Genomic DNA, 14,396 nt, shown 5'->3' with positions numbered 1-14,396 from the left:
GAACCGGTTTGAAACCAAACAGGTTTAAAGGTGAACCGGTGTTGACTTTGTTGACTAGAACCGAACCAGTCCACTAAACGGAACGGGTTCGAAAAAAACCGGTTTGTGCACCTCTATCTCAGCCCCTGGGTGTTTGGTACTATTGGGTTCAAACTTCAAAGGGCGAATCCGCTATTGGGCTTATACTTAAACTTGGCCTAGGCTATGGCTATAGACTATGGCATATGCATTGGATGAGAATAGAGAAACATTGAAAATGTGAAACAAGACAAAAATACCCAAATTCTAAAAAGGCTAAATCCATGAAAATAAGAGAAGCAAATCCGACCACGATGGCATATAAAAAAAAGGTTAATGTGAAGGTCAAACTCCATGATAGACCATATTCTTTCTTGGGTCTTTGGTTATGGTTGTGTTTCAAGCTTCCGGTTATTCAATTTCATTATTTTTCTATGGATTAAAAATTTAAAAGAAATGGAACGACATAAGATACATACTAGCTCTCAATTTCATTATTTTTACATGGATTAAAAATTTAAAAGAAATGGCTCAAAGCAATCGATTACAATATAACACACACCCAATCACGAAAGGTCACACTTCAAACAAACAAAAATTAAAAGACTCAAAATCAACCTATACACATAAAAAAAAACACTTGTTACCCAAAATTTATTTCGGTTAAAACACTTGGAGCCTATTTCAAGCAACTCTTTATCTCCTTCAATCGGCTCAAAAGCTCGGATTGAAAGGAGATTTTATAGTACAAACTCTTTCACTTTTGTTGTGTTTCAAATGAACACTAGATCTTGTTAAAAGCTACTACAAGATCTAACATCATAATCGACATGGATAATGGTCGATTTGGTGTTTGAATCACCTTCTTCAACAAAAAAGATCATTGACAAAATATATACAACAAAGATAATGATGATGAAATTTTTACAATTTAATCCATTCAAAACCATCAATGAAGGTAAGTGAAAGAAAAGGCTTAGCTTCTTCATCAGTGAGCTCTCTTGACCATGACACTCTCCCTGCAAATGTTGCCCCTGGTCCACTACATTTGTATTGCCCATAGTACACAGTCCTGTAATGTAATTTAATTTTCAACAATCACTTATCATTGCTAATTCTCAATTTCCAAATATTAAATTAATGGGTTTAATCAAGATTAACATTATCCAACAATTTTCTTGGGATGCAAAACCAAATTAGTAGTTGCACGCGTGCCTATTGCTATGGGGTAGTCACTAACTCACTATGACACTATCCACAAGCTAAAAAACAAAGCTAAAACAAAAGGTGGCATTTCGTCGAACACGTAGAATCCATACACAAAAAGGGAAATAAACCACCGCCCTTTTAAATACCCAATTACCCACTGCATAGGCAACGTAACCTATGGGAATGGGATCCTTACTTTTGCATATAATTCAACAAAACAAATCTACAAGATATAAAAAAACAAAAAGGTGGCATTTCGTCGAACACTTAGAGCGCATACCGGAAAAAAATAATAATAATAAAAGTAAACACACCACCTTACCACCGCCCATTCCAATACCCAATTACCCACTGCAAAAGACAATGTAATTGTAGCCTAACAATTTGGTGCATGTATACCACATATTGTATAATACTCATAAAGCAATACCCACCAAAAATGATCTAACATTATCGCTTCTATACATCATTCTGGGGTCCTATGTCTGCACGATAATATACAGAGAGAGAGAGAGAGAGAGAGAGAGAGAGAGGGAGGGAGTGGGGGACTTACATTTCACGATTAGGGTCACCCCAATTGTACCAGCCTTTGGGAATAATGATGTTGTCCATATACGTATACGCAAAGACGACCCTAGAGAAGGGACCCCATGCCCTCCCTAGGTAAAGGGCACCCGACCCGGTCACCTTACATCTCAAGAAGGAGAACCCTGTGTCCTCTAGCAAACTGCTTCTTCCTTGTGCTGTTACTGCTCCTGTTACTGGTGCTATTGCATGGACTTGACACCCCTGTTATCAGTTACCACCAAAATTACAATATTGCCCTTGTCATAACATAAACATAGCCTATACAAGTTTAGAGGAAATTATGTAACGTGTGATCTTATGTTAAATCTTTTGAATAACTTTATTAAGGGTACTTGCAAATGTATTAGCTTTTCAATTAATTCAACATACTTTGTTAATAATTTAATATAATAAAATACCATTTTATGTAAAATCTAGGCATTTAGGTACAATTAGAAAAAATATATATATGTAGTGTGGTCCATATATGGGTCCATAATAGCAAAATGAACCAGACGACTTCAATTTGAACTAAAAGGTATTGTGCTTTTGTTGGTTTTGGTTGTTTGAACTTAAAAGACAAAAGGTAATATAGTTTTTTTTAAAGAATCCACAATCATACAAGGGAAATAAAACTTATATCAATTGATAATATATAAGAAATTTTTGAGAAATGTTCAAATGTTTGGAAAAGACAACAATAGTATTTTACAAAAAAGATATATATATATATATATATATATATATATATATATATATATATATATATATATATATATATATATATATATATATATAACACATACCTCAAAAAGAGAAAGACCATTGCCAAAAATGAAGTCGACAGATCCTTCAATATAACAATCCTTGTAATAATGTCTACCCAAGTGATCATAAAGCGTGTCTTGTGCTCCCAAAAATCTACAACCTACGAATGCGGCTGTGTCTGCTGATATCCTAAACGCGACTGCTTGTTTCCCTACGGCTCCTGGTTTTGGCACGGGTGTCGTGTTCTGTATTCATTGCATACTTGTACATTTAACCATCGACACTTAACAAATATATTTAATATTTTGTATCTTTTTGAAAAGTCGAGAATAATGTACAAGTGTTTAATGCATATGTTTTGTAATTACCTGGAATGTGATGTTTTTGGCAATGAAATAGGGGGAATTGACCGCAAAAGTGGCTGAGCCAAAGGTGCCAACAGCTTGACCTTTGGCACCGATGGTCTGAGCCGTATCACCCCATTGCACAACGGTTTTTTCAGCACCTTCGCCTTCTATTGTTATGAATGATTTTAGTGGAGGTATATTTACCTTCTCCCTATATAAGAAAAACAAAAAATATGTAAATAATACTAAATTATATGAGGAATAAAAATCAAATAATTTATAGAAAAAAAAGAGGTTGTTTTCATATAATTTAACGGTAATGGTTTACTATCGACAGAGAGAATATTATATCAGGGAAAAAATAATGAGAAAAAGGTACAAGAAAAAGTTTGACTAAATGCTTTATCGTTTTAAGAAAGTATTTTTTTTAGAAGTCGATAACGTTATATTTTATACGTGGGTTTAAGTTTAAGCACCGAAAAACAAGAAAAAAATATGAAGAAAAGGAGTTTAAACCTCTTTTTTCTTTGTGATATTTATAAAAGAAATACCACATTCAAAAAAAACATCAATATAAAATTGAGGAATTTGATGCATGGGATTATTCTAATTTTCTTTTCTTTGTTGTGGTTGACCACAAAAGACAATCAACGAGCCATTAAGAAAAAGAATAAAAAAATTAAATTTAAAAAATAATAATGCCATCTTTCTTATTTACGTATTATAATATGATATTTTATTTTTTTATATTACAATATTATATATTTAGTTTTTTGTTTTTGTGGAAACATAAGTTGAAATTTTATCCAATAATTATATGTATTTTTAGATTTTTTAATCAGTTTGAAAGTTCTAATAAAACTAAACCGAAACAAAATGTATTTTCGTATTTTGGATAGCCTTATTATAATAACATATATATTTTAAAGAATTAAATGTTGTAAAATGAAGAATGATGTTTTAACTTTTAACAAACCATTGTTATTTTCTGTATCTAGCCCAAAATTAAAATAATTAAAACTACTCATTTGCTCTTAAAAATTTCTAAATTGTAATATGCATGTAATTATTAAGATACAAATTATCCATTACAGAATATAAAAATCAAGAATCTTAAAATGACAGACTTCATCTCATAGTCTATTTGTAAACGTAATAATGAAAAAACCCATAATTTTTAAATAAGAATTTCACCAAATTATATAAACAATAAACACCCTCAAAAGTTATCATATTTTGTCTTTATAAAACTTCTGCATGAACTACAAAATTCCCATAATTAACAGAAAAAAAAAAAGACCAAAATATCAATGTTACAAATTTGCGTGTTCTCTCACAATCCACCAAATCTTGATCAAAAACTTTTTTCGTCCATTCATTAAAAAAATACCTTGATAACGTACGGTTTTAGATAGATATGAACTTATATCCAAGAAAATTCTTCCCACTAAAAGTACATATTCAAACTCAAAATCTTTAGAAAACATTAACACCATGAAACAAATTAAAACAACTTACTTGTAAACTCCTGCATGAACTTTGATAACAACTCTAATAAGATTCACAAACGGGAGAGAATCAATAGCTTGTTGAATGGTGGTGAAATCTCCTCTTGCTGGATTCTTGTCAACAGTGATCATATAAGAAGGGAAAAGCTTGTTCTTAGCAGGGGAAAAAAGGGAATGCTTTAAACTTCCAACAAAATTAACCCATTTCATAAACTGTTGTTCTGAGTATTGGGTTTGTGTTAAATTTGCCCCTAATTGCTTCCATGTGTTTCTTTTTGGTTGCAAGCCTTTTGTATGACAAAGTGTTGGTGTAATAGCATCAAGAACAAGTAGAAGAATGAAAAGAGACCAAATGTACCCAAATTTGGCCATCAAAATGTGTAAGCAAGTGGAAATGGGTATGAAAAACAAGAGAGAAGTGAAATTTGGTTTGGGTATGTGGTGAAGTGTTCTTGTGTGCATTTATTGAACTAGTCATGAAATATAATATTGTTAAAAATGGGCAAAAGTGCATAACTTGCAAACCAATGTTTTTATATGCGTATATATATATTATTTTTCTTATAACAAATTTCGATATGTGAAGACATGTGTATGTGGTGCCCATCGCCTAGTTCATTAGTTCATTTGAAATTAGTTTTTTATGGATTTGATTTGTATATAATGTTTTTTGTCATATGCAACAATAACATATTTTTGAGTATATTGTATGACATCTTTAAATTATAAATTGTTATGTATGATTAAAAAAAATTGTCGTATATGAGGTAAACTTTTTTATGTTTGAAAACGTTTTTTAAGGGTAACTAAGGCCAACAACACAGGCACAACCTTGTAAAAGCTCTTAATTAGTAATTAAATTCTAGAAATTAAGAATAATTGTACGCCATCATTATTTTCACTAATATAGTATCATGATTTCTAACGAACAAGTGTTCAAGTTAAATAACTGACTTCAATAAAAAAAATGAAAAGAAAAAGATTACAGATAACTGAGTAAAAAAATGAATATACATGAAAGTAAAGGGTGTTTGAATACAGTGGCAAATTTGACGTGAAATAATTAGTTTCTAGTTTTTGCCAAATCGAATTTTGTTTTTAATCATCTCATTTAATAAGACCTAAACAATCACAATTTTAAAAATTAGCAGTAAAATTTTACAATAAACTTGATTTTTACATATAAAATATTAAATTAGTAGATTTTTTTAAGACAGAGTTAATGATTAACAGTTAGTATTATAAAACCGTCAACGTCATAAATAGAATTTGTGACCTCCAATCTAAAATGCAAAACCTCTACTAAATGGACTAGTGCCATATTGTTTTAAATTGGTAGATTTTTAATTGTAATCATTTTCTTATATCTAATTGTTTTTATTAAAAAAATAATCACTTTAGAATTTAGATGTCACTAAACTTAGAATGTGAGTCACGGGCGATACCACTGACATTTATGCAATCACAGGGGTGAATTTTAGGCCACAAGTACAACTACTCATTAATGCACTTTTCCCACAATTTGCTTTACTACACATTAATTTTTTACATAAAACCATTGGGCATCTTTTCGGGTTTCATTAGTTACTAATATTTTCTTTAGAGGATATTAACATTATTGATTAAGTTATTATTAAAAAGACTATTTTTTTTTAAATGACCAATTAATCAGAAAAGGGTTATTATTAGATAATATCCTGTGTATTAAGTTATATGTATCAACTCCTTTTTTATAGGAGTATATTGTTGTACTATTTAATTATATATATAATGAACACTACACACAATTAGAAATGTGGTTAATTCAATATCTCTTATATGATATCAACCTTAAAACTCTTCTCCCTTCCTTAAAACCTAAAAACACCACCGTCGTTTTCTTTCTTCCTGGTACCTCATCATGGTGGCTCCTTCTTTTACCGACGACACATTTATGATGAATATCCTTCTTCACTTGATTGCAATCAAGTTGGGCTTGACAAACTATTTGTTATGGAAGAATCAAATGTTTCCTCTCTTTTCTTATCAAAAACTTACCAATCACATTAATGGTACTCCTACACCACCGAAAGATATCGTTCCTAAAGACAAATTGGTTCCTAATCCAGTTTTTGAAAATTGGACCGATAAAGACCAACAAGCAGTCATTCTTCTCAATTCTTCTTTAATTGAGGAAGTTGCTACATAGATCTTAGGCCTCTCTAATGCTCACGACATCTGGATCGCATTGGAGTTGACCCATAGCATTTCATATGTTGAAAAAATCCACTTTTTGTGTGACTATCTTCTTCAAATTACTAAAGGTACTTCTATAGTCTCTGATTATGATCGAAACTTCCAAAATTATTTGTGATAAACTCGTCGCCATTGGACAACCTGTTGAAGAGATGGACCACTAGTTTTTCAGCTTGTCAGACTTTGGAGGACATGATAGCTAGAGCCCGAGAGTGGGAGATTGATTTAGATCACCTTAGGAAGAGGAACGAAGAGTAGGTTCAGACAGTTGGGGTTCGTGGGAAGAGACCAAAGACTTCTAATCAGCGAGTAAGGGGCCAACAAGGTCGAGGTCAGTGCAACACATGCGGGAAGCAGCAAGATGGGGTTTGCCGATCTAAGGGTATGGGTTTCTACAAGTGTTGTAGGTTTGGTCATGTCAGTAGAGATTGTCCCCAGGGTACAAGTCTGTTATGTTTCCACTTCAACCAAGTGGGCCATAAGAATTCCGACAGTCTAGAGTTGGTGAAGGGAGCAGTGAGGGCACCTGCTCCAGCCACTCTGAGGATTACTAATGGTCGCGAGGGCAAAGTGGATGTTCATGTGGTGAGGAGCCAAGCATTGCAGTCACACGCCGAAGGGATCCAAGTTCCATCATTTGAAGTCGTAGGTATGTGTTGTATTCACTTCCTTCATGCTCTTATTAACTAGATTTATGAATGTATTTTCATGTGTGAGATGCCATGTGTTGTTTATCTAAGTCTCCACCTAGAGATTAGAGTTTTTCTTCATGATCGTCTAGACATTTTATCTTGAGAATCTTCATATGCCATTTTGCATACCAAATGTCATGTTTAGAGGATATTCGGGTGAGCCGGTTTTGGATTTCGATGTGGGAGACATCGACCATCGTCAGAACAAGATTTAAGTGGGAGAATACCAACATCTAGTTCGATTTTGGTGGTATCAGCAAGAATTCAAGGAATTCGCAAGGAGGGCATGTCGGGTTTGAATGAAGGATTTTTAAGGATCTTTCTGTTGGGTTTTATGTACTCTAACATCCCTATGGTGCACATACAACCCTAATGCTTTGGATCTAAGTTTTCTCTAGTTATACATGCAACAAAAATTATCCAAAACATGAACCCTACAACTAGCATACAATTTGACATTTGAATCATAAAAACTAGTTAGAAGATTACATCTTGTTGTAGCTTCTTGTATTTGGCCTTTCAAGAGCTTAGCACCTCAAGTATGATGCCTCAAACGGTTCACAACACACCATGAACAATTGGATGAATATGAGAGAGAGGTTTGGAGACACAAAATCGGCTAGGTCTTTCTTTGAACTCATAGGTCCGATTTTAGGCTTAGGGAAATACATATATAGTGTAGAATTCCTAGAGTCATATGAAAACCCTAATTCTTACACTTAGGCTTATGATCCAATAACTCACATGGACTAAGTCTTCATGGAAACTTACATAAACTTAGTCCATCATGGATCAATAGCCCAAACCATATGTATCACTAATTTACATAATCAGCACCCGAAAATTTAATTTGTCTCTTTTGATCACTTAATTAATTCCAAATTTGATTAATACTAATTTAATAATATGATTTCTCAATTTAATATATTATACTTATAATACATTAATAAATCACAAATAACCTCTTTCTCAAATATCCATCCTATCAAATTGCCCTGGTGAATGCAACCTGAAATGGACCGCGCTACTCTCAGGTCAAATACATATCAATTATAGTTATGGCTTCGACACCTAATCCAATAGACTCCCACTTGGATAAGTCTAATAACTATAACTGTAAGTACAACTTAAAACCGACTAGCAATCGTAGCTCCTAAAAGCTGATGTCGAACTCTGACGCGTCCATTAGATAAGGGATCATATATCCCTCTATTCTAGATATCGTATGGACATGAGACATGGATTATAATCATTATCTCTGGCCATGTGTTGTTTCCCGATTTTCGATTTATGATGACCGACTAATTGAACGAATCAAAATCAGTCCAGACTTGGCCAAGCGCTTAGGGTTGTCATCACTAAATCATCGAGGGGCCCACATATATCACTTTTATCCCTCTTAGGGTAAAAGGAACGGATAAACTGTGACTCATATGCTTTCTCTTTTTACTCATCAAATCGCACACAATGATACGTCTTATAACACCAAGTTACTGATACGTTTACATATCATTAATGTGCAACCGACTTGTAAACTGCAACTATATGTCTCCGTTTGAAGAATATAAGATATTATCGTCTCATAATCACTCATGATGAAATCCATGAAGTGATTCAGATGAGCGTGGGTTTAATCCAATACTCAAATCTTATTTCAGGAGTACTCATGAACACTGTAGCAAACTTGTGCTATGTCTAAATGCTTAGACAATCTACAGTCAGATTCATGACAGTCTTGCCTCATTATGGTTGACTGTGGATGTTTGAATAACCTAGTTATCCGGGAAGTAAAACATGCGAAGTGAAACACAAGAATAATCGAATCCAATATGGTCTCAAAACTTTTAAATATAAATAAAACACCTTTTATTTAATCACCATATTGATTACAAATTATTCATTGTATAATGTTTCGATTAATCAACTTAATACTTGAATTAAAAACAATAGTTATCCCATGCTCCAAGCATGCACACTATGTCTACATATGTGGTCCTTACTTTGTGAAATAGATCATTTGAAAACATTTCAATGATGCTCATTTCATAATTCCAAATCTTTATCACAAGTGTTAGATTTTAAACTATAATGCAATAACTCCCTTTTGTAATTTCATGGTACCAAAGTCACAAAGACTTTGCCAACGATATTACAAAACTTTCCACTGGAGATTGATAACAAAACAATTCCAAGGAAGCGAAGTCTCAAATTCAAAGTACATTCCTTTGAACATCCTTCTTGCGTAAAAGTTTCTAATCTACACATATATTCTTACTTACCAACCCCTATTATGAAAACATTTCCATATTTGCCATATGACAATGCATTATTAATAGAATTATGTCTATTCATAGTAATGTCGATATGGTCCATCCATTACTATACTTCCAACTGTCCTTAAGCAACCAATCCTTAGCGAACCTTAGATTGTCCTTGACAGTTGTTTAACCACTTTAGTCATATCCGATTCTAGTCCCTTTTCCCTCTTAATTGCCTAGGTATTTGGAAAATTAGAACACGTGAATATTATAGCATATGCAATCGATCCTATATCCAAAGCATATGGGACACGATTCATAATGTCTTATATAAAGACATGATACTTAACCAGTCTTTTGCTATAATATTTCCATATATGGAATTTCCAATGTTGAAATACTTCAACATGGTATTCATATATACCCATGACTAAGTTTGATTAATACTTCAATCTAAACTTTTAGATTCGAAATAAAGTATAAGTATCATCTCCCTTACTATAGCGAAACAACTTTTCAACCTTTGCAACTTTGCAAATTAGAACTTTGTTTCTTATAAATAATGTTGCTAACTCTCAACACTTACCATAATAATTATGCTCCCACTAGCATAATAATTATTTTGTTACTAGCATAACATTTATGCTCCCACTAGCTTTGACATGTATCCAAAATCAGGTGGACTTCTAGAAATCAATATTTATTGAATTTCTTTCCATATTTCGGATTTCTGATACAGGGTGCTTCGATAATCCTTTATCTAAGCTCATACACCTTTCATAAGAAAGCTCATATGTGTGTCTAAACTATTTCAGAACTTACGACAGTAAGTCCCGAATGTTCAAACTAATTGCCATTTCTCACAATTCAAATTGTGAAGAGGGATGCCGTAATCATAATCGAATTTGAGAACGCAATTAACACAACTTTTATCTCATTAAAATCTACTTAGTGAAAGCGTTTCCTCATAATTATTTTCACGAATCGGAGAGAAACCTTATGACACTTAGATTTTATGGTGTATGTGTTCCTATCCATGTGAATCTGTCATTCCCAACCATTATCACAAGACAAGGTCTATGACAAGTTCAAACTCACATGGATTGAACTTGTTCAATCTTAATTTCTTGCCATTTAGTAGCCCAAGAGCCTACCATTGCTTACAGGTTGTTCAGCAACTCACCCTTACTAATCAATGTACTTTCCATTGATCAAGGTGCATTGCCTTATGCAACCAACAGAGAACTCTTAGAACTCATATGCATAGACAACTTCAACTGGAATGGGCGCAAAAACAAGAATATGTCAACACGATAGGTTACAAACCTCAAGTCGCGTGCTAGTGTTAAACAATAGGTTTATTCTTGATTAGTTCTTGAAAATTTTCAAGATCTTTAAGACTCCCACTGACCTCTTGACGTATAGGATTCTCTTGTTAAGAAACATTCTTTGACAAAAAAATATCCAAGAGTTAGTGCGGATTCTTATCAAGATAACACTTTATACAATTGGTCTTAGTTAGTCTTTGTCTTTTCCAAGAAATCACAACTACCATTTACAAATGTGTTATAAAGCTACTTAAGATATGTCACTCAAGGAACAATCTTGGAGTATGACTCTAAGACTTGATTTTGGAACGAAGTATGACTCATCCTTTTGATCTAACCATTTCAACAATTCCCGATACCTCTTCTTAGCCATGCTAATGCACTAATGTGTCCTTAGAGGATTAATTGTGATATGGTTTTCATAATCATTAAGATGATCATAAAACACGAAACTAAAGTACTCTCGTTCTGTTATACATTGAAGCTTTTCAATTATTCAAAATTATACTTAATCTTGTAAGCATAATCATATTCACTAATCTTTTAGTAAATCATGACGAATAGTCTTATCGTTCTTTGTGGTGGACTTGACCAGTGCACAACCAGGTGTACCCGATCCCCTAGTCCTTCACTTGACTCACATATACATGTGAACAAGGAATTAGTCTTAATTTTCCCAAAGACAAAGGTTCTTATTCATCACATAATACAAGTCGCATGATTCCAAGTTTCTATCCAATTGAAACTTGGGTGATGTGAATCTTTCATTTTTTGGTAATTTAGACACTACCACAAACGCAGGAATCAAATCCATATTGCTAAAAATAGATACATACAAACATCAATTTTCACAAATGCATTTGTAAGGAAATATAAAATAAGATAAAATCAAAATTTTCTTTATTTATAAAATTGTGGGAAAACTTGTCCTTACATTGCAATTACAAATGAAAATTATGTTACTACATATTTCTAAGCATTCTATCATAACTCTTAAGCAGCAGCTCAAAACTCTGATCATCGAATCATGCGATCGAAATCCATCTCTTCGCGATCAGACTCAACATGCTTTTCCTTTAAGCTTCCTTTCTTTTCTTCGATCCTAAAAAACATCAAAATGTAATTACATTACATCATGTATTAAGAATCTCCAAATAGGAACTTAATAGAGTTAGATAGTGGACTTATCTGAATTAGAGTTATACAATTTGACTTTACCATCGTTATGATCCTTCAGGTAGATACGGCAGCTCCGCATCCAGTGCCCTTCTATTGGCAGTAGAAAAAACAGACTCTTTCGGAATGACACACGGGACAATCTTAGACTTAGCCTTTCTCTTTACCATTTGGTCAAATGGCTTGACCATGGTTGATCCCTTTCCATTGGGAAGAGAAGACTTTTCTGGACTTCTAATGTTTCCATTGTCAATGTTCATGGAAGTTTGGAAAGTAGATCTTCCAATCAAATTTGCTTTATCAATGCGCCAAATCATTTCTGATTCAACAACAGTTAGCAAATAGGTAAGATCGATAAGGGTCACGTCGTGATCTGTCATATAGTAGTCTTTAACAAACTGACCATATGACTCGGGAAGTGACTGAAGAAGCCGGTCAATAGCCAACTTCCTTGGCAAAACGACACCTAACATTCCCAGTCTGTCAATGTGTGACTTCATCTCCAAGACATGTTCACACACAGACCTTGCATCCTGGTGTTTGCTTGCCAATAGGGTTTGAGTGACCTTGAACTTTTCAAGTCGACGAACATGTGGGTCAGGGAGAATTATTGGAAGAGGTGGAGGAAGTGAAGTATGATTTTTGGGAACATCATCTTTATGATGAAAGCTTTTTCCAAAAGATTCGAGAAGACCATAGTTGTCTGAACTAGACATCTACAAGGGAGAAATTCAAGTTTAGTTGATTTAAGCCCTTAATATAACACCCAAATGAAATATTAAGGCTAGGACCCAACTCAATAATTTACAATTTGGAAGAGGGTTGTCGTAATCCAATTGAAAACTATTTGTCGGTAGGTAAATGACGATTTACCAATTCCACCACGAAAACGAAATTTTAAACGAATTAAGTTTTAAATGAAATGAAATTCCTAGATTCTTTTGAGATTCATTGAACTCTTCAATAGCATGTTTAATCTCGATTATGCCCTTCAAGTTTGTTACTGGGATACCGAGGATCACAAAAAAAGGTATGAATAACCATGCAAATTAGCTCGGTACTCTTGAAGTCATTTATCACCTAATCTATGTGTCGGTTAACCACACACGCTCCATTGATCTATGAAAAACATTGAACTACCCTTTGCCACCCTTACTAGTCCAAGTTAGTGTGCTGGTTAACCACACACGCTCCACTAACGACTTGGGAAGGTGCAAAGTGCAATTTCATGGATTAGCACCAAATTCACATTTTTCTTAAAGTAACTAAGATTGGGAATTTATAAGGTTTTAGTTACTTTATATTTCATTATACTTTTAACGAGGATTTAAATGTCCTATGAAATCCGACGGCTAACGACCCCCTACTGGTCAAGGGTGCGGTGGGTAAGAGTGGATACCCAATGTCGGTCATTTTACATGCCGCTTCCTTAAACACCTGTTATAGACCAGCTTCGTGAATGAGGCCTAATAACGGTAAGACTGACTTTTTAGTTATACATATATAATATATTAAACTTTTAATTTCATATAGTATAAGGGTGTATTTTATACTTTTAAAATACTTTGTGGTTTAATCTATTAATTAAACTATACTCTTAATTTAATTAAACTTGAACCATGTGATTATGGATTTATTAACATCTTTTAATTAATTAAATAAAATCCATAAGGTGTAATTTGAACTATTCAAAACATCAAGGTTCTTAGTATAAAAGTTCAAAATAAAAAGCTATTTAATTAATTTTTAAGTTATGAACCTAAGAGTTGTATCTTTTTGAAACCTTTCAATTACAAGAGTTAATATTTTCATGAATGAGACTTTTCATATTCCATAACTTGAGGGCAAGTTATGAAACTCTTGAAAACTTTTGGATTCCATAACTTATGGACTTAATTTTGTAACTCCTTAAAATCTTTTAGAATTCCAAAACTTAAAGACAAGTTTTGTAACTCTTCAAAAACATTTAGATCAAATTTTAAACTTATAAAATAACCATTTTATCTTTTAACAATTTGACCTAATGCAACTCTTAAAATCAAGTATTATAAAATAACCATTTTATCTTATACTAATTTGACCTAATTCAAATTTTACAAACAATTAGTTTTTTCACAAAATCAAGTAATTATCTTAAAATTTGGCAATCATCATGTTACTGGATGGGGATAATCATTACCATATCAACAAAATTAAATTTTATGAACCAAAACATTTTGTGGTAATGATCATAATTCAAAACAGGCCAAAAAAAACTCGAAAAATTTGCCAACGGATGATCCAACTCGTC

The 14,396-nt window shown here is 33.0% G+C and overlaps 1 protein-coding gene across 1 annotated transcript; it reads right to left on the bottom strand.

The window, feature by feature from the left end:
- Positions 1–645: 645 nt before the first annotated feature.
- LOC145054721 (Pectin lyase-like superfamily protein) lies at positions 646–4,910 on the bottom strand. The gene is made up of 5 exons (XM_079002981.1): positions 4,428–4,910; positions 2,931–3,120; positions 2,601–2,807; positions 1,781–2,016; positions 646–1,090 (listed from the first exon to the last, which is right to left on the bottom strand). The coding sequence occupies exons 1-5, from the start codon at positions 4,877–4,879 to the stop codon at positions 943–945; spliced, it is 1,233 nt and encodes a 410-aa protein (XP_078859107.1). The 5' UTR covers positions 4,880–4,910; the 3' UTR covers positions 646–942.
- Positions 4,911–14,396: the final 9,486 nt, after the last annotated feature.

This window comes from Lactuca serriola, chromosome 5 (assembly GCF_051521515.1).
Source record: "Lactuca serriola cultivar US96UC23 chromosome 5, Lser_US96UC23_V15, whole genome shotgun sequence".
Lineage (NCBI taxonomy): Eukaryota > Viridiplantae > Streptophyta > Magnoliopsida > Asterales > Asteraceae > Lactuca > Lactuca serriola.
This window is presented reverse-complemented; position numbering and strand designations above follow the sequence as displayed.